The sequence below is a fragment of the Oratosquilla oratoria genome, chromosome 30, assembly GCF_046742065.1.
Source record: "Oratosquilla oratoria isolate Oo_2021 chromosome 30, ASM4674206v1, whole genome shotgun sequence".
Lineage (NCBI taxonomy): Eukaryota > Metazoa > Arthropoda > Malacostraca > Stomatopoda > Squillidae > Oratosquilla > Oratosquilla oratoria.
The window spans coordinates 50,530,316-50,551,399 of NC_134806.1; the positions used below are offsets into that span (position 1 = coordinate 50,530,316).

General features: G+C 44.4%; 1 protein-coding gene across 1 annotated transcript; it reads right to left on the reverse strand.

Annotated features, from left to right (window-relative positions):
* Window positions 1-9,126: 9,126 nt before the first annotated feature.
* Hsc70-4 (Heat shock protein 70 cognate 4) lies at window positions 9,127-13,835 on the reverse strand. Its single transcript, XM_076213022.1, has 2 exons — window positions 13,678-13,835; window positions 9,127-11,379 (listed from the first exon to the last, which is right to left on the reverse strand). The coding sequence occupies exon 2, from the start codon at window positions 11,375-11,377 to the stop codon at window positions 9,428-9,430; it is 1,950 nt and encodes a 649-aa protein (XP_076069137.1). The 5' UTR covers window positions 11,378-11,379; window positions 13,678-13,835; the 3' UTR covers window positions 9,127-9,427.
* Window positions 13,836-21,084: the final 7,249 nt, after the last annotated feature.

Below are 21,084 nucleotides of genomic sequence, written 5' to 3' on the forward strand. Positions count from 1 at the left end.
AGGGCACAGCGAGGTATACGTGGGGAACCTGGACCCAAGGGCGAGGTTGTGGCGACCAGCCAAATTTGTTTGTGTTTGCGTAATTTTCCCCTCTCATTTCCGCCTGTTGGCGCCCGTACTTTTAGCCTGAGCAGTATCTAAGTGCGATCCGCAAGAGCCCTGGTGGCCCTCGACCTGTAGCTGAGGTGGTGACCCCATCGGGACAAGTGGCCAAAATGACCCTCAAAATTACCAAAGGGGTTAACCCACGGATTTGGACAAAAACCGTCATGTCTCCGATTTGGCCCAAACTTACTCCAGAGGGAGAGAGTCGTCCACAGGGGACAGCGAGGTAGACGTGGGGAACCTGGACCCAAGGGCGAGGTTGTGGCGACCAGCCAAATTTGTTTGTGTTTGTGTAATTTTCCCCTCTCATTTCCGCCTGTTGGCGCCCGTACTTTTAGCCTGAGCAGTATCTAAGTGCGATCCGCAAGAGCCCTGGTGGCCCTCGACCTGTAGCTGAGGTGGTTACCCCATCGGGACAAGTGGCCAAAATGACCCTCAAAATTACCAAAGGGGTTAACCCACGGATTTGGACAAAAACCGTCATGTCTCCGATTTGGCCCAAACTTACTCCAGAGGGAGAGAGTCGTCCACAGGGCACAGCGAGGTAGACGTGGGGAACCTGGACCCAAGGGCGAGGTTGTGGCGACCAGCCAAATTTGTTTGTGTTTGTGTAATTTTCCCCTCTCATTTCCGCCTGTTGGCGCCCGTACTTTTAGCCTGAGCAGTATGTAAGTGCGATCCGCAAGAGCCCTGGTGGCCCTCGACCTGTAGCTGAGGTGGTTACCCCATCGGGACAAGTGGCCAAAATGACCCTCAAAATTACCAAAGGGGTTAACCCACGGATTTGGACAAAAAACCGTCATGTCTCCGATTTGGCCCAAACTTACTCCAGAGGGAGAGAGTCGTCCACAGGCCACAGCGAGGTAGACGTGGGGAACCTGGACCCAAGGGCGAGGTTGTGGCGACCAGCCAAATTTGTTTGTGTTTGTGTAATTTTCCCCTCTCATTTCCGCCTGTTGGCGCCCGTACTTTTAGCCTGAGCAGTATCTAAGTGCGATCCGCAAGAGCCCTGGTGGCCCTCGACCTGTAGCTGAGGTGGTTACCCCATCGGGACAAGTGGCCAAAATGACCCTCAAAATTACCAAAGGGGTTAACCCACGGATTTGGACAAAAACCGTCATGTCTCCGATTTGGCCCAAACTTACTCCAGAGGGAGAGAGTCGTCCACAGGGCACAGCGAGGTAGACGTGGGGAACCTGGACCCAAGGGCGAGGTTGTGGCGACCAGCCAAATTTGTTTGTGTTTGTGTAATTTTCCCCTCTCATTTCCGCCTGTTGGCGCCCGTACTTTTAGCCTGAGCAGTATCTAAGTGCGATCCGCAAGAGCCCTGGTGGCCCTCGACCTGTAGCTGAGGTGGTGACCCAATCGGGACAAGTGGCCAAAATGACCCTCAAAATTACCAAAGGGTTAACCCACGGATTTGGACAAAAACCGTCATGTCTCCGATTTGGCCCAAACTTACTCCAGAGGGAGAGAGTCGTCCACAGGGCACAGCGAGGTAGACGTGGGGAACCTGGACCCAAGGGCGAGGTTGTGGCGACCAGCCAAATTTGTTTGTGTTTGTGTAATTTTCCCCTCTCATTTCCGCCTGTTGGCGCCCGTACTTTTAGCCTGAGCAGTATCTAAGTGCGATCCGCAAGAGCTCTGGTGGCCCTCGACCTGTAGCTGAGGTGGTTACCCCATCGGGACAAGTGGCCAAAATGACCCTCAAAATTACCAAAGGGGTTAACCCACGGATTTGGACAAAAACCGTCATGTCTCAGATTTGGCCCAAACCTACTCTAGAGGGAGAGAGTGTCGTAATAATACTCGCATCATAAAGTATAGTCTCCGCTTATATTGATCGTTCTCTCTTTCACCCGTGAATATTGATAACCATAGAAAATGTGATTAAGACAGTTTAGACCTAGATATGGATCAAAAGGTCTCCTGTTGGCATGCTCCGCCTTTGTAATCCTTTGAGCAGTGGTTCCCAAACAGGGGGAAATTTCCCCTTGGGGGGAAATTTGAAGCTACCAGGGGGAAATAATTAAACTACCTACTAACTTAAAAAAATCTCTGATGGATTTTCTCATGTCTGAGAGAGAGAGAGAGAGAGAGAGAGAGAGAGAGAGAGAGAGAGAGAGAGAGAGAGAGAGAGAGAGAGAGAGAGAGAGAGAGAGAGAGAGAGAGAATGCCTGTTTATCAGTATATTTGTAGATTTGAAAAATAAATTAGTAAATAGTCACAGTGTATTTCAACTACTCTTTCCCTGCTACACATGAAGGGGGAAATCTGGATAGTTGACCTCCAGGTGCAGGGCACTGATCTATATACACCTGGATAGCGTATACGGGCCGTGGGCTGCCCCTGGAGTGAGGCCGGCAGGCGGGACATGGCCGCCATAATGGAAGTACCAAAACAGCTAGTGTGAACCGCTCCGCCGGTCATTATAACACCATTTTTAGATCAGTGTCATGGGAGCTGTCGTGTTACTCTCGTGGCCTGTGATCCAAGCATGATTGGATATATAATGGCCACACAATTCGTCGCTGCTGGGCCCTCCATATACATACATACATACATACATACGTACGTATATACATATACAAGGTGTATATCAAAATAGCATCATCACAATAAAACAATATATTGATATTTATTACCTCTAGCAGAAATAACCATTTATATACATAAACTTGTGCATGTATATGGATGAGTTGGCACTGACAAATTATAATTCCAGTATATATTATAACTTCAAGGGAATGTTACACAGACAACAAATGGGATAATGATATATAGTCAAAATATTATAGGGATAATAATAGATCTATACTAGCATTTAACGGAATAAATATCCCTATAACATTTGATTACTGTACTGCTTATCGTTATTGGTGCTTGAATAAAACAAGTTTTGATAACTCCTTCCTCACTTTGACACCGGTTACTTTTTGAGAATATAATTTGGAGATATGATGGAGCCTGATTTTGCAGAAGCACGTGACGATACATTTGATCAAATTGACGATGTGGTTAGAATCCGGGGTTGTGTCGAACATGTGGAAAGATAGAGAAATTGTCTTATCTATGATCTAAATTGTTTCAAATAGTAAAATATCGCATTAAAGTGGTGAACATGTAAGGGGCCATTCAAAGAGTATGTAACGCTGGGGGGGGGGGGTGCATGGTAGATGCGATGCGTTACGAGGATGTGGGGGTGTTTTCAACAGCGCTACGCAACGCTAATAATGGTTATCTATATTCATTTATTAATTTATGTCATAAATTATGCACTGAAATAGCATATCCTTAACAGATCGATCAATGAATATCGAGCAAAAAAATCCAAAAACATCATACCATGTTTCATTCTTTGATGCAATCGTAAACAATTTCACACAGGACAAATAAAAATGAGTATGTTTTGGTGAGAAGTCAAGGGGGAGGGGTGTTTGGCGGATCTGGCCTACACTTGATGGGGGTGCCGAGTTGTAATTAGTTGTAATCAGTGTTATGTAATACAGGGAGATGTAACACCCACATGTACGCAATGTTACATGAGGTGGGGGGTGTCGAATTTCACCAGAAAAAACGTTACATAATTTTTGAACTGGCCCCGAATAGTAATTCAGCCCATCTAATATGAATTCCTCACACTTCACAATATAGAAAAAGCCTACACATGTAATCAGGAAGAACAACTGGTTTACAAAGGATTACAAAGGCAAAGCATGCCGACAGGAGACCTTTTGATCCATATCTAGGTCGGATGCAAAAAAAAAAAAAAAAAAAAAAAAAAAAAAAAAATCATATTAATAATAAATTAAAACTATAACAATGTAAATAACAATTAAAATACATAAATAAATGCATTGGTATAGTTGAATAACAAACAAACAGGTAAATAGTAAATGATAATAAATTGACATATAACTAATAATAAATGAAAATCAGACAGACAAATTATAACAAAACAAAAACAAATAATATAACATAAATTATAATAATTACAGCATCTTACTTAGGTATTTATCTAAATGATTCTTAAAGCTTCGAACTGAACTACATTGCACTACCTGTGCAGGAAGTTTATTCCATTCATTAACTACACGGTTGGCAAAGTTGTTTCTACCTACTTCCAAATTGAATCTATTTCCGGACAGTTTGAGACCATTGTTTCTTGTCTGATTCTCATTCAATGTGAAAATTTGGTCACTTTTGATGTTGTCAATTCCCTTTAAAATCTTAAAGACCTGTATCAAGTCACCTCTGAGTCTACGCTTTTTTAGGGAAAACAGATTTATGTGCTTAAGTCGATTTTCGTATGATTTATTTTTGATATTTGGAATCAGTTTTGTGGCTCGCCGTTGTACCTTTTCCAGTCTGTCAATGTCTTTAATGAGATTCGGTGACCATACGGAAACAGCATATTCCAAATGTGGACGAACTAACGATTTATATAGCTTGTTAATGAGTGATGGACTTTTGAAATCAAAAGATCGCGCAATCAATCCCAGAATCTTATTTGCTTTCTCAGAGGCTGAAATACACTGCTTGGATGATTTGAGGTCGTTACTGATAATTACGCCGAGATCTTTTTCACTATCCACTTTTGTTAACGAATTTCCAAATAACTTGTAATCGTACTTACTGTTATTTTTACCTATGTGCATTACCTTGCATTTACTTGTGTTAAATTTCATTAGCCACTTTTCAGACCATTGCTGTAATTGATCTAAATCTTCTTGAATATCTAATTGGTTTGAGTGATCATTTGCCACTCCGCACAGTTTTGTATCATCAGCAAATTTGGAAACAGTAGATTTTAGTCCATTGTCTATATCATTTATATATACTATGAATAGAAGTGGCCCAAGAACGGAACCCTGAGGAACTCCACTTGCAACATTTTTCCATCCAGAAGTTTTTCCATTTAAAACAACTCTCTGTTTTCGACCTTTCAACCAATTACTAGTCCAACCTAATAGGCTACCACTTATTCCATGCAAAGCTAATTTAGTAAGTAGTCTTTCGTGTGGGACGGTATCAAAAGCTTTTGCAAAGTCTAGATATATTAAATCTATATTGTTTCTTTTGTCATAATTCGAGATAACTGTGTTGTAGAATTCGAGTAAGTTAGTCACGCAAGAACGTTTCCGTCTGAAACCATGCTGGCTATCATTTATCAAACGGTTACTTTCTAAATGATATTCGATATCATCTCTGATGATAGTTTCCATTATTTTTCCTACGATCGAAGTCAAACTTATAGGCCTATAGTTATTTGGTTTCTTTTTGTCATCTTTTTTGAATATGGGAGTAACGTTAGCTAGCTTCCATTCTCTTGGGACATCTCCGGATATGATGGATTTCTTGAAAATAATTTCTAATGGAACAACAATCTCATTTTTCATTTCCTTTAAGATTCTTGGATGCCAACCGTCAGGCCCTGGTGTTTTGTTAACTTTGAGTTTGTCTATACACCTTTTAATTTTTTCTTTTGTTATATTTACCGTAGTGAGTAAGTTTACCCCAGACTTTTCACAGGTTTCAGTTTGGAATTCACTTTGAGGTGTTTCGTTTACGAATACCGAGCTAAAATAATTGTTTAAGAGATTACACATTCCTTCATTTGAATATTCAAGTTGACCGTCAGCAGATAATAGTGGACCAATGTGATTCCTAACAACCTTTTTATCTCTAATGTAACTATAGAATTCTTTGGGATTCTCTTTGGATTTCTCAGCGATGTTCATTTCGTATTGTCGTTTTCTTTTTCTTATTGTCTTTTTTAAATCTCTCTGTATTGATACATAACTTTCATAGTCATTAGATGCACCCGAGCACTTATATTTCTTATAAGCCTGTCTCTTTTTAGCAATACTTTTTTCAGTTTCTTTGTCGAGCCACTTTGGGCGAGCCTGATTTGGGGGACGTCTGTCCTTAAAAGGAATGTAAGTTTGAATCATCTTAGTGAGCGTATTTTGAAATATTTCCCACATCTGATCTACAGGCCTTTCGTTTAATTTTTCCTCCCAATCTGTAAGCTGAAGCTCCTGACGTAGTTCTATGAACTGAGCTTTACTGAAATCGGGTATTTTAGAAGCACAAGTATCTATTCTAAAATTGTTTAGGAGTTTGAATCTGACTAAGTTGTGATCGCTATTTGCAACAGATTCACCGACTTCTACATCAGTTGCCATGCTTTCGCGGCTAGTGATCAATAAATCGAGTATGTTTCCATATCTTGTGGGCTCTTTTACATGCTGAATTAAGTAATTGTCACCAAGAAAATCAATCAAGCGACTACCTATATGGCCATGTTCAAGGGTCATCCAATCAATGTCAGTAAAATTGAAATCACCCATTATCAATAAATCCCGGTTGCAGAAACTAGACAGTTCTTGAAATAACAGTTTGTCGTCTGCTAATGATAATGTCTTTGGCCTATATATTACACCTATATTCATTTTTTGTCCATTTGTTTGGGTTAACTCAACCCACAAACTGTCATATGCATCCTGTTTCACTTTCTCTAAAACACAAGCATGAACATTGTTTTTAACGTACAATAGAACACCCCCACCTTTCTTGTGGTTTCTATCCTGATGAAAGTGTTTAAATCCCGCAATATTAAATTCAGCTTCGAACTCTGTACCATTTAACCATGTCTCAGTTATTCCTATCATATCGAGATTTTCGCTTTTGACATACGCCTGTATTTCTTGAAATTTGTTCCTAATACTACGAGCATTAAAGTACATAGTTTTAAGAAACTCCTGATTATTTCTTTTTGACACATTTTGAGTTTCAATATCATGTCTTATATTATCATTTTGTTTTTTATTTATGCCTTGCTCTATATTATTATTATTTGGTCCTTCATTGACATTCAATGCCTCATTAACATTTCTCCTATCAAAATTAACATTTCCCCCATCACGGACATCTGGTCGATTACGGTCATCCGATCTATTTTGTACATTTTGTACATTTTGTACATTTTGTCTATACACCTACACAGCTCTGGACAGCGTTTGAGCCTTATAAGATATTTTTAAATGATAAATATCTATCCTGCTATTGCCACGATTACATTCGTGACAAATGGGTTGCTGCTAGATCTCTATTTCTTACGATAATAAATACAAAGCATTAACATGACAACACTTAACAAAACAGTTGGTGGGCAACATTTTATGGCTCCTGATGGCCGCATCATTTGTTGATGGATATCGGGATGTTTTGGGTAATAAAACTTTAATTTACTTACGAGTGGAAGGACTGCTCACATCCACCTTTTCTCCGGTTGGTGCAGTTGAATGCAGCACAAGTTGGCATTGTAAAATGATCGTTGAATATGTATATGGGAGCGAAAGCTGCCGAGAACTGTAATTGTATCAGATCAGTGATCGCGTGGCGCGACTTTGTTTTGGTACTAACATCATGGCTGCCGCCGACCTCATAATCTCGACAGCGATCCGCGATCCAGTTATATCTAGATCAGTGGTGCAGGGGGAAATGACAGAAAAAAGTTTGGGAACCACTGGTTTAGAGAGTATGTCATTACGCAGGGGCAACTACAATAAATATAATCAAGACGCCGATATGGCAGCCTCGCGTATCCACTTGTTCCTCATGCCGCCTACGTATGCGGCACCGTATGGAAGGGGTTAAGATCTTTTCATGATGGAACATCTGTAAGGGTTGGGAGCTCTGGGGATGCATCAGTCTGACCCGTTTCCAGTAGCAGTAGGATTGAAACAAGTGTGTGTCTTCGCACACGTTCTACAATGCTTAACATCTACCTTGTCTCAATGATAAAATTATCCTGCCACAAAATAGATTCACCACAGGATGGTATTTCCACCTCCTAGAGACTAGACGGCAGCCCATTTAATCTATGCAAACTCCAAGCCAAAACTAAAACATCAACTACAAAGATAACGTATATACGGTATGGCTGACGACGCTGCCCTTGTCAGCCGTACTCAAGCTGGGCTAGAAAACAGCGGCAATGCCATAGCAGAAACATACTCCAAGGTAGGCCTCATAATCAATGACATCAAAACAGAGGTTATGCGTAACAAATCGATACTGCAGGCAACGACCCTTTGTCCTTTTAGATTCACGATACTAAACTGCACAACACATCTGAGTTCATTTGCGACATCGACCTCACACCAGAAATATACAGAAGGTTCGAACTCCTTTGGGAAACTCCCCAAAGCGGACGTGCTCAGTTCTGTATGCCTTTCAATCCACCTATATGGATGTGAGACCTGAACCCCATACAAGAAACACATCAAAATGCGAGAATCATTATTCCAAATGTCAAAAATTAAGATAAAAGATAAAAGTAAATAGAATAAAATAAATAAAAAAAAACCTCGGTCTCCGCTGGTCGCATAAAGTCCCGATGACTGAGACCAGCAAAAGCGCCTCAACGCACCTCCCCTCGGGACACTCACTGTTGCTGAGAAGGCTACTCGGCTGGCTGGGACATGTCACCAAGATGCCCCCCGGACCGACTCCCTCGCCAAGTGCTCCATGGTGAACCTGCATACAGTGCGCGACACCCAGGCGGCCCTAAAGGGGCATTTAGACGGCCAAACGGTTTGACAAACCCGGTTTGTCAAACAAGTGTTTGAAGTGATGTTTGACCGTGTGAATAGGGTATTTGGTTGTTTAACACGTTCGACAAATGTGTTGGACGATCACACGGTCAAACATCAATTCAAACACTTGTCTGACAAACCGGGTTTGTCAAACTGTTTGACCGTGTAAATGGTCCTTAAAAATCGTCACAAAGCTCACTCAAAATCTACCCTCAAGAACTTTGACATCAACCCAACCCGCTCAGAAGAAACTGCCTTGGATAGACCTATATGGGGCAACGCTTGCAGTGTGGGAGCTCAACTCTTCTCCAAATATAAGGCCACAGCAGCAACTCGCCATGCGACACGATCCCCCCTAGATGTGAATCACAGGCGTGGCATTTTCCAGCTTTGTCATCAAAGGATACGAAACAGGTACCTATTTTCCAGCTTTATTACCAAATTATAAAATGTTTATACGTAAGCTCTCCCTTGATGGTAACAAATGCTTTTTCTACTAAGACCCACATCAAGGTCTGACTAGTCTTCTTGTGCAGTACGTGGTCCTCAGACCTTGAGGAAGAGGTGTAGGAGGTGAAAGAGGAGGTGGAGGAGGAGGAGGTAATAATCGTAAACCCACCTGCTCCTCCTTTTTCTCCTCCTCCACCCTCATCTTCCTCCCTACTCTTTCTCTTCCCTCCTCCTCCCTCCTCCTCCAGTTACTGTAGAAGGTCGAGGAGTTAGTCAACCTCTTCGATGGTCGGGCCGCCTGCTCCTCCTCCTGCTGAGGCTCCCCCCGCCCCGGGCATTCCCCCAGGAGCCTGGGGACCTCCAGGGGGAGGCCCGCCGGCGGCCTGGTACATCCTGGAGATGATGGGCGAGCAGACCTTCTCGAGCTCCTTCTGGCGGTGCTCGTACTCGTCCTTCTCGGCCAACTGGTTGGCGTCCAGCCACTGGATGGTCTCGTCGCACTTGGACACGATGGCCTCCCGGTCGCTTGCGGGGACCTTGTCCTTGAACTTCTCGTCCTCCACGGTGGACTTGATGTTGAAGCAGTACGATTCGAGGTTGTTCTTGGCTGTAATCCTCTCGCGTTGCTGGTCGTCCTCGGACTTGTACTTCTCGGCCTCGTTGACCATCCGCTCGATCTCCTCCTTGGAGAGGCGACCCTTGTCGTTGGTGATGGTGATCTTGTTCTCCTTCCCGGTCGACTTGTCGACGGCCGAGACGTTCAGGATCCCGTTGGCGTCGATGTCGAAGGTGACCTCGATCTGGGGGACGCCCCGGGGCGCGGGCGGGATCCCCGTCAGCTCGAACTTGCCCAGCAGGTTGTTGTCCTTGGTCATAGCCCGCTCGCCCTCGTAGACCTGGATCAGAACGCCGGGCTGGTTGTCGGCGTACGTCGTAAAGGTCTGCGTCTGTTTGGTCGGGATGGTCGTGTTCCTCTTGATCAACGCTGTCATCACCCCACCGGCCGTCTCAATGCCCAGGGACAGGGGCGTGACGTCGAGGAGGAGCAGGTCCTGTACCGCCTCGGACTTGTCCCCGTGCAGGATGGCCGCCTGGACCGCGGCCCCGTAGGCCACCGCCTCGTCCGGGTTGATGGACTTGTTGAGCTCCTTCCCGTTGAAGAAGTCCTGCAGGAGCTTCTGGATCTTGGGGATGCGGGTGGAGCCCCCGACCAGGACGATGTCGTGGATCTGGGCCTTGTCCATCTTGGCGTCCCTGAGGGCCTTCTCGACCGGCTCCAGCGTCCCCCGGAAGAGGTCGGCGTTGAGCTCCTCGAAGCGGGCCCTGGTGATGGACGTGTAAAAGTCGATCCCCTCGAAGAGCGAGTCGATCTCGATGCTGGCCTGCGTCGAGGAGGAGAGCGTCCGCTTGGCCCGCTCGCAGGCCGTCCTCAGCCTGCGCACTGCCCTCTTGTTGACGCTCATATCCTTCTTGTACTTGCGCTTGAACTCCTGCACGAAGAAATTGACCATCCGGTTGTCGAAGTCCTCGCCGCCCAGGTGGGTGTCCCCGGCCGTCGACTTGACCTCGAAGATCCCGTCCTCGATGGTCAGGACCGAGACGTCGAAGGTTCCTCCACCGAGGTCGAAGATGAGGACGTTCCTCTCTCCCCCGACCTTCTTGTCCAGGCCGTAGGCGATGGCGGCCGCCGTCGGCTCGTTGATGATTCGGAGGACGTTGAGACCTGAGATGGTCCCCGCGTCCTTGGTCGCCTGCCTCTGGGAGTCGTTGAAGTAGGCGGGGACGGTGATGACGGCGTCCTTGACCGTCTTCCCCAGGTACGCCTCGGCAGTCTCCTTCATCTTGATGAGGACCATCGACGAGATCTCCTCGGGGAAGAAGTTCTTGCTCTCGCCCTTGTAGTCTACCCTCATCTGGGGCTTCCCGCTAGAGTTGATGACCTGGAAGGGCCAGTGCTTCATGTCGCTCTGGACCGAGGGCTCGTCGAACTTGCGGCCAATCAGGCGCTTGGCGTCGAAGATTGTGTTGGTCGGGTTCATGGCCACCTGGTTCTTGGCCGCGTCGCCGATTAGGCGCTCCGTGTCCGTGAAAGCGACGTACGAGGGCGTCGTTCGGTTGCCTTGGTCGTTGGCGATGATCTCCACCTTCCCATGCTGGAAGACGCCCACGCACGAGTAGGTCGTCCCGAGGTCGATGCCCACCGCTGGAGCTTTGGCCATGGCTGCAACCAAAGAAAGCGGGAAGTTACTTCAACAGGAACCAAAGAAAGCGGGAAGTTACTTAAACAGGAACCAAAGAAAGCGGGAAGTTACTTAAACAGGAACCAAAGAAAGCGGGAATTCACTTAAACAGGAACCAAAGAAAGCGGGAAGTTACTTAAACAGGAACCAAAGAAAGCGGGAAGTTACTTAAACAGGAACCAAAGAAAGCGTGAATTTACTTAAACAGGAATGAAAGAAAGCGTGAATTTACTTAAACAGGAACCAAAGAAAGCGAGAATTCACAATAAATAAATAAATAAATAAAGGATTCAAAGAAAACGGGAATTCATGAGAGGGAAATAAATCGGGAATCCATTAAAATGTGAATTAAAGAAAGCAGGAATTATCTCAAAAAGGAATGGAAAATAGTAGGAATATACTCAACAAGAACCAGAGTTGGAAATTAAAAAAAAAAAGGGAAATTCAATGGAAAAGAAATAAAAGAAAACGGGAATTCACTCAAAGGTGAGCAAATGGAAATTCACAGAGAAGTAACCAAGGCGGGTTTTTATTTTAGAGGAACCAAAGAAAACGAGATTCCACTCACACAGCACCAAACAAAAGAAAGTGGGAACAAACTCAGAGAAGAACCAAAGAAATCGAGAATTCCCATAAACAAAAGAAAGCGAGAATTCAGAGAAACCAAAGAAAACGGGAATTTAGTGAGAAACCAAAGAAAGCAAGAATTGACAGAGAAACATAAGAAAACGGAAACTCACTTGAAGAATCAAAGAAAGCGGGAATTAAATCTTAGAAATCAAAGAAAATGAGAACCAAGGAAAACGGGTATACGTTGAATAAGGGAAACAAAGAATGAAAATTAATTTCAAAGGATCCAAAGAAAGTGGGAATTATTTCAAAGAACCAAAGATATCGAAAATTCACAAAAATGAAAAAGAAAACGTGGTTCGCTAAAAAGATGCAAGAGAAAATGGAGGTCAACAAAAGAAAATGGGATCTCACTCGAAAGGAAAACAATGACCACGGGGTATCACTCAATTAACAATCAAAGAAAATGAAAATTCACTAAAAATGAACAAAAGAAAATGGGGTTAAAACAGAAAACGAGACGTTACTCAATAACCGAAGAAAACGGGAATTCACTCAATGGTAATGTTTTCGGACCTTTCCTTCGCAAAATTACTAAATAAAAGTATCAACGCATATATATATATATATATATATATGTATATATATATGTATATATATATAGACATATATATACATATACATATATATACATATATATATATATATATATATACATATATATATATATATACATATGTGTATGTATATATATATATACATTATATATATATATATATATATATATATATAGATAGATATATATATATATATAGATATATATATATATAGTATTAGAGTAAGGTGAAATCATTACCTCTATTATTATTTTCATTATTATGATTATACTTATTACTATTATTTTCAATATTATGGTAATTTTGCTCTATTTACATTGTCGAAAGTTCATTTAATTTATTACATTCAACGACTTTAGCTTTCGCCAAGCTATTTAATTCAATTGTAGTTGATGCTCAGCCAAATTTGTCTAAATATATCACCGGTCGGGTGGGTTGGCATAAGTTCAACACGTGATAGATTTGTCTGTCGACGTTCAAAAATATCCATGACACCATCTTGGATTAAGGGTGAAATAAGTTTGATATCTAACAGATGCCACGGGCGTCGACAATTTTGTATAAAATCTGTAATTACATGTTAGGTTGTATGTGCTCTATTTATGAAATAACGGTCTGCATTTCTAATATTTTTATATTTATATTCTTATATATTACAAGTTAAAAAAACCCATTGTGGTAACAATTTTGATCATTTGTAAACGATACAGGACAGTTATAATTATTTTCAAATTGAAGTACAGTTTTGTCTCAGGCACTGATTTATTATTATTCTTTTTTAGATTTGCATATGACTAAAGTAAACTTTATTTCTTTTTGAATAAATAAAATGCCTACCCTGAAGAAATGCGTTAACACAATAGGCCGCCAACTATTTGTCGACAAAGAAAATTATCGGATGCAAAAATTATTTTCAGCGCAAGTAACCAATGGTTTTTTAAAGATATGCACACGATTCGAGTAAAGTTTTACATGAATAAAGATAGCGCCTTGTTAGAAATGTGTTAACACAATCGGCCACCAAATGTTATTGTCGACATTTCAAGAAAATGGCAGAAATATTTAATGAAATCTATACTATGAAATTCTTACCTGCAAAGCTTCTGGTGTACAACCGACTGGTATCAAATCTCAAATCCTACTGGCCCTCTTTCCCTCGGTTGCTGCCAAAAACCGGTTGTCTCACACCAACTTTATACTTAGCAAACACTGTCGATCCTTCCCGAAGCTTTGACACTCTTAGCCAATCAGGCGCGTGCGTTGCCGTGACGTCATGTCGAGCGCCTAGTGAGCGAGTTGACATTGCGAATGTATTTTAGGGACAAAAGAAATATATTTAGGTTATACATTATCACTGTAGCATACACTCATTTACACGCTCTACTTAGCAATATATATATATATATATATATATATATATATATGTGTGTGTGTGTGTGTGTGTTTGTGTGTGTGTATTCACCTCGGATCTGCTGCAGTCTCTGTCGAGACAGCCAGACACCACCCTACGGCAGTGAGCTCAGAGCTCCTTATTAGCCGATCTCTGGGTAGGTCTGAGACCACTCACACACCACACACCGGGACAGCAAGGTCACAACTCCTTGACTAACGTCCCGTACCTACTCGCTGCTAGGTGAACAGGGGCTACACGTGAAAGGAGACAAACCCAACTTATCTCCGCCCGACCGGGGAATCGAACCCCGCTTCCCTGGCTTGTGAGGCCAGTGCTTTACCAATCCGCTACCGAGCCGTGTGTGTGTGTGTGTGTGTGTGTGTGTGTGTGTGTGTGTGTCTGTGTGTGTATGTGTGTAATTTGGACTGATGGCATTGTATTTGTGGAGAAAAATGTCGCCGGTTTATAGTAGGAGCGGAGCAGTCATCGTTTGTCTACTCTCCTTGTCTATTAATATATAAATTAACAGATAAATAAATTAAATTAACAGATAAATAAATACTAAATATATGATAAAGATAGATAATAAATATTTTGAAATAAATAAGTAAATAAGACGCCCGTCTGTGAATTTGTACAATACTACTTCTCTTGACATACCCGTAGTATGAATGTACTGTATTGTTGGCCTTCTCTTCTTCCTCGTCCCATTTTTATCCTTCCTTCTCCTTTTTCCCCTTTTCTTTCTCCTCTTACCTTCTTCGTTCTCCTCCTATCCATCATCTTCCTCCTTTTCTTCTTCTTCCTCTTCCTTATTTCACTATACATAGTATTGCCAGGTTCCTCCTCCTACGCTGAGAAATGAATTTTGGTATTTACGTAATAACATTGACAAATTCCTATCTGTCCTCATTTTCTTTTTTATAGGGGCGGAGGGGACCGAATTATTTATTTTTTTGTTTACTTTTTCTTTTTTCTACTTTCTTGTTTATATATTTATTTATTTATTAGCGAGAGTGCGGCCTAAACTATAGGACGACAACCAAGTTCGTACTTGCTTGTGAGCGTCTCACTTGGGATAATTCGTTTTCATTTTATTTCGTCTAAAGCTATCCCCAACCCAACGCTCCACACCCAAAAGCCCCCTAAAAATGTGTGTACGTGCGTGGTACTAGGACTAGTCACTTAGGATGCCACTTACAATTGCTTTGTTTCCATTTAGTTTCGTTTTATTTTTTATTTATCCGTCTCGTGAGCTAAAACTTAAGGGAAAGGTTGTTCACCTGCCAACCCCCAACGACGGGGCATGTTTTCCTGAGCTTTGCAGCTGTCATTTGCTACCTCAGTTGGTAGTTTTTAGTTATTTACTCAGACGTAGTCACAGGAAAACAAGAAAATTTAAGAAAATTATATTAATAATCTACACGAAATCATTTTTATCAAGAAATGAAATATACTTCTCGCGTATGTGAAGAGACAAGTATTATGCATTTCAGAAGTGAAATTAATATTCACGTATAATGATAACCTGTAGATATAAGGTCAAATTAGATTATATTTCTTCATTACTTTAGAGGAGAAATAAGAAAAGATGAAGTGAAATTAATTAAAATTATGAGAGCAAATAAGGCACCTGGTTTAGATCGGTCATGCAGTGTCTGAATAAAGAAGTTATATTAACAGTGGACTGGCTAGTGAGGATGTTTAATGTATGTTTAAGGGGAGGTAGATTGCCAAAGGAATGGATGAATGTCTGTATAGTTCTGCTTTACATGGGAAAGGGGGACAAGTGTGAATGTGGTATTTTCAGAGGGATAAGTTTGATGAGTGTAGTTGGAAAGGATTATGGGAGGGTTTTTATTGAGAGAATTTAGAAAGGAAAAGAGGGAGTAATTGGTGAGGAACAGTGTGGTTTTAGGAAAGGTAGGGGTTGTGTGGATCAGGTTTTGTTGGTAAGGCAGATATGTGAGAAAGCTTTAGGAAAAGGTAAGGATTTTTTTTTGTGGGGGAGGGGGCTTTATGGATTTGGAAACGGCTTATGACAAGTTTGACAGGAAGGTGCTTTTTTTTTTTTTTAATATGTGGGATTGGTGGAAAGCTGTTAAGGGCAGTCAAGAGTTTTTACGATAGTAGTAGAGCCTGTGTTAGGATTGGAAATGGACAGAGCGAGTGGTTTGAGGTAAAGGTGGGACTGCGTCAGGGATGTGTTATGTCGCCATGGCTGTTCAATGTGTACAGGGATGGGGTGGTGTGGAAGGTTAATGCAAAGGTAATGGGCAGGGGACTGTAGTTGGTCAAAGAAAACGGAGAAAACTGGAAGGTGAGCCAGTTGCTGTCTGCTGACGGCACTGAGGTTGTGACAGGATCAGAGTGGGGATTGAAGGAGTTGGTGGCGGATTTGGGGAAGGTACGTGAAAATTCAAGGTAAATGTTGGTAAAAGCAAGGTGATGAGACGTACAAAGGGAGATGATGACAGTGAGATGAAAGTTAGTCTTTAAAGAGAGAGGTTGGAGGAAGTGGATATCTTTAGGTGTTTGGGGTCGTATGTGGCAGAAAAGGGGGTGGAGGTGGAGGTAAATTGTAGATTGAGAGAGGTAAATGCCTTGAGGAATTAAAAAGTTATGAGAAATAGGCATCTGAGAATGGATGCAAAGAGGATATTGTATGAAGGGGTGATTGTGCTGAAGGCTTTGTATGGGACCGAGAATTGACATTCAAAAGCAACGGAGTATAATTTTGAATGTGTGTGAAATGAAAGGTCTCAGAAGTATGGTAGGGGTTACAGGTTGGGTAGAATGAGAGACGAGGTGAGAGGGAGAGCGGGAGACTGTTGGGATGGTTTGGACACATGGAAAGAATGGGTGAAGAAATACTATTAAAAGAGGTGTGGAAGGCAGAGGTGGAGGGAGTGAACTTGAGGGGACGGCTGAGGATGAGATGGATGGATGGGGTAAAGGAGGCGTTGTGCAAGAGGGGGATGTCTCTTGAGCAAGGAATGGAGAAGGCAGGAGATACGGGTGGCTTTGTATATATATTGTTATGCAGTTATGCAAAGAAGGGAGGGTTGGGGGCGTTTTCTTTCATGAGGGGACGGAGAGAGGGGGGGGGGGTCGCCGATTAAGTGAAGTTGCCTTTCTGTGGATGTAATGTCTTGCTACGTTATTTCTGACCCAGGGCGGTGGGCGTGATACAGGGATGACCCCGTAATTCAAGAAAAGCTAAGATGAAAGGAGGGAAAAAGTGATGGGTGGGAATGGAATGGGTAGGTGCCTATCACCTGGCTACCCCCCTTTAAAGGGGAAAAAAGTTCTTGGAATATAGAGGCCGGTTGACAACTGTTTGAAACGGTGCGATGTGATTGCTAGTGCGGCCTATTGTTGATTCATTATTTGTGCTGCACACATTAACGAATGTTCATAACCTGTGCATATTCACAAAATATGCATGGGAGCCTACACAAATGACATGCCACATGCACATGTAGGCCTAGGCCCTATGGTAGACCATGGAGCTGAACATAACTGTCCCAACACTTCCAAGTTACGGCCTGTGTTGTTGGCCTATGGCCTAGCCTATCATTAGATATACCAGTCAGTATTTCCTATTCTTTCTGCCCTGTATCCCTCATTTTCTTTACGATTCTGTTCCTCTCCCCTTTTTCACTACAATGGTCACCATCATCGTCAACTTCCGCATGTTCAGTCATTTCCTGATCATCTTTTGAGGTTTGCCGTCGTATTATGGGCTCAAACATAAATGGTTGGATGGATAATAAGTGACTTCCACTGTCTAATTATTCTTCTTTAGATTAAATTAAATTTTGCGACATTTTTAATAAAAATTGCGTGTGTTCGCCATAATAAATTCTAAGGCGCTGTTATCTAGATACAATGTTTGGCTACTATAACGTCACGTCGATGCGTGATGAATGGCTGCACGTGTCGTTGGTGGAATCAACTGGGATAGTTTACAAAACGATTTCTTTAAAACAAAAAATCACGTATGATGGTAATTAGTTTTAGATGGAAAGAAAAATTAGATATTCACTAATTTGTTGTCTCAGTATATACCTCGCAAATTCTTTGATTTCATTGTAAACCTATATTGGACACCACGTGGCAGGTAAACATGTGTTGGAATGCGCATTTCATAATAAAGTGGACAGCTAGCAGAACACATTAGAATTTTTTTATTACAATAACATTATTAATAATAATAACGATAATATATATTATTTTTTTTAGTATCTGAAAGGTGTGTATACCCGAAACATTATATTATATATAAAAAACATCAATCTTGTGTTCTTTCCTTATATATATACTATATATATATACATATATATATATATATATATATATATATATATATATATATATATATATATATATATATATATATATATCTTTCCATGCAGACACCCACCCATCCCGGACCACGGCACAACGGAGTGATTCATCTTCATCGCTAGAGAACGACGACGACTTACCCGCCCCGCCCACGCTCACACCGAACGTGACGCTTCCGCGGGATGGTGGCTGAGACGTCGAACAACGCAAAGCGGTGATGCAAGATGAACAGAAGGAGGACTGCACGAAAATCGACACGGCGGCGAGTCCTTCGACAACTTCTACGGCCGCGTGAAGGACACGGCTAGGGAGGTGGACCTGTGCATCGGAAACCCCCAACTGAAAATGGGGATATTCATGGGCGTCAGGGACGAGGAACTCGTGCAACGCACAACCTCCCTCGTTGCAGATGCGCCACTGCACGAGGTAGTGACCAACTGCCGCTCACACGAGTCGGCGAGGATGACAGCTTCGGATGTCCAGGACGACCCACAAATGTGTGCTGCGTGTCGGCATTCAAAAGGGCTCCACGCCAGGCGCACGCACCCCACGCCTCGGCAGCAGCCCGCACCTTCCTCGCGACCCAGTAACGCCTGCCAATCCTGCGGCCGCCGCCACGACCCCGGGAAATGCCGAGCGGCTAACAGCACCTACCACAACTGCGGGAGCAAATGACACCCCCCCACCAGTGTACCCTGGCAGGGACGCCCGCTGCCGCACCTGCAACAAAATAGGTCACTGGGAGATGTATTGCATGTCGACTGGGGATCGCGACGAGAATCACCACAGGTCACCAAGTCCTGGCGCCATCGCCTCTTCCCCCGGGAAAGCCGGCACCTGCCGCCAGGTGCCTGACGGCTCTAATCACTTCCGCCACCTGTCAACATCCGCATCGGAAACGTGTCCTCGAGCTTGCTTATGCTGCCTGACACAGGTGCGGACATCACGGTGATAGGCACTCGGCACCTGGGCATGTTAAGGATATCCAGAGCCAGCTCTCGGCGCCGACGTACATGGTCGACTAATCACAAATGCCCCCCCGCAGTGGGATGCTTTCGGGCTACCTTGACGTTCGGACATAGGGACTGCACCGCAGACATACGGGTTCACTGTCGGGAGTTGGTCATAGTCCCGCCCGACTTCCCGAAGCCTATCCTAGCGGTGACGTACGCGAGAAAGTGCGCAGAGCTCACCAGCCGCCGCTCGCGTCTACTTCCTACAGGAATTCAGCGACGTGCTGGTCTCCAAGGACGACATCCGCACTGCTCCTCTAGGAAAGATGGCGGGTCCCCCCACCTGAAAACCGACGCGGTACCCTTCGCCATCCACACGCCCAGTCCGATACCGTTCGCATTTCAAGATCAAGTGAAGGAAGAACCTGACTCAATGGTGCAGCAAGGTATCATCGCGCCTGTCGGTGAGGAACCTTCGGAGTGGTGCCAACATATGGTTTTCGTGGCCGAGAGTACGGGCGTACGCATCACGGTGGACCTGACTAAACTCAACTCTCAGGTGTCGCGCCCCACCCATCCTTCACCCACACCGCTTGCGGCGGTCCGCAGCGTCACCCCCTCCGCGAGGTTCTTCACAACGGCGGACGCTCTTCACGGCTATTGGTAGAATGGAGCTCGCAGAAGAGGACCAGCACCTGACCACGTCCATCACCCCTTACGGGCGGCACAAGCACTGCCGAGGTCCGATGGGCTTTACGACCACTGGCGACGCCTACTGCCTCCGTGGAGACGCGGCTCTGCAAGGCGTAGCCAACTGCGTTAAAGTGGTAGATGACATCCTCCTGTTCGACGAGGACCTCTCCTCCCACTTCAGAGAATCCACCATGTGCTCACTAGGTGCCGCAACCACGGTATCACCCTTAACAAGGAGAAATTCGCCGACCCCAGCGTCAGCTTCTGTGGCTACCGCCTCTCCGCCGACGAGAACAGTTAGGGCCATACGGGACTTCCCCACACCAGCCAACTTGACCGATCTACGATCTTTCATGGGCTCGGTGAACCAACTGGTGGATTTCATCCCGGCCATAGCGGCGACTGCTAAACCCTTACGGTCTCTAATGAGTCCTAAGCGCTCATTCGCCTGGACCCCGGATCACGACAAGGATTTCGCCGACGTCAAGCGGGCTCTGTCGTCACCGCCCGTACTGGTATTGCAGACGGATGCGTCGCGCCTCTCCGGCATCGGGTACGCCCTCTACCCGAAGACCACGGTCAGGGGCACTTGCGTCTCGTCCAGTGTGGCTCGCGGTTCCTGAAGGACGCCGAGACCCGATAGGCCACCATTGAACTGGAAATGCTTACTGTCACCTGGGCTGCATCCAAATGGAAACTATATGTTTGGACTGCCTCGCTTCACGTTGATGATGGACCATCGTCCGCTCATCTCGCCCTTCGTCTTTACGGCGAAGTGATGCGCCGGGAAACAGCTCTGCATCCCAGACGCTCTCTCACGAGCCCCGGTCTCCCGCCCTACGCCGGAGGACGAGACCGACTGCGACAAGGACGCACGTCAGGAGCGTCGTCCCCGGCAACGCCGGCGCTCGCGGGACGACCCGTCGCCGACAGGACGCTCCAGGAACTCCGGCCCGCGGCAAGGATGGACTTCGCCTACGACCACATGCTTACCTGCGTGTCCTCCGGGTTTCCGTCCAACCGCTTCACCCTACCCAGTTTCGTCCTCCTGTATTGGAAGCTCCGGAACGCCCTCTCCGCTGACGGGGAACTGGTGCTATACATCGTCGT

Excerpts from the sequence above, each read along its gene's own strand:
- Hsc70-4 (XM_076213022.1), bottom strand. The coding sequence starts at position 11,377 with ATGGCCAAAGCTCCAGCGGTGGGCATCGACCTCGGGACGACCTACTCG.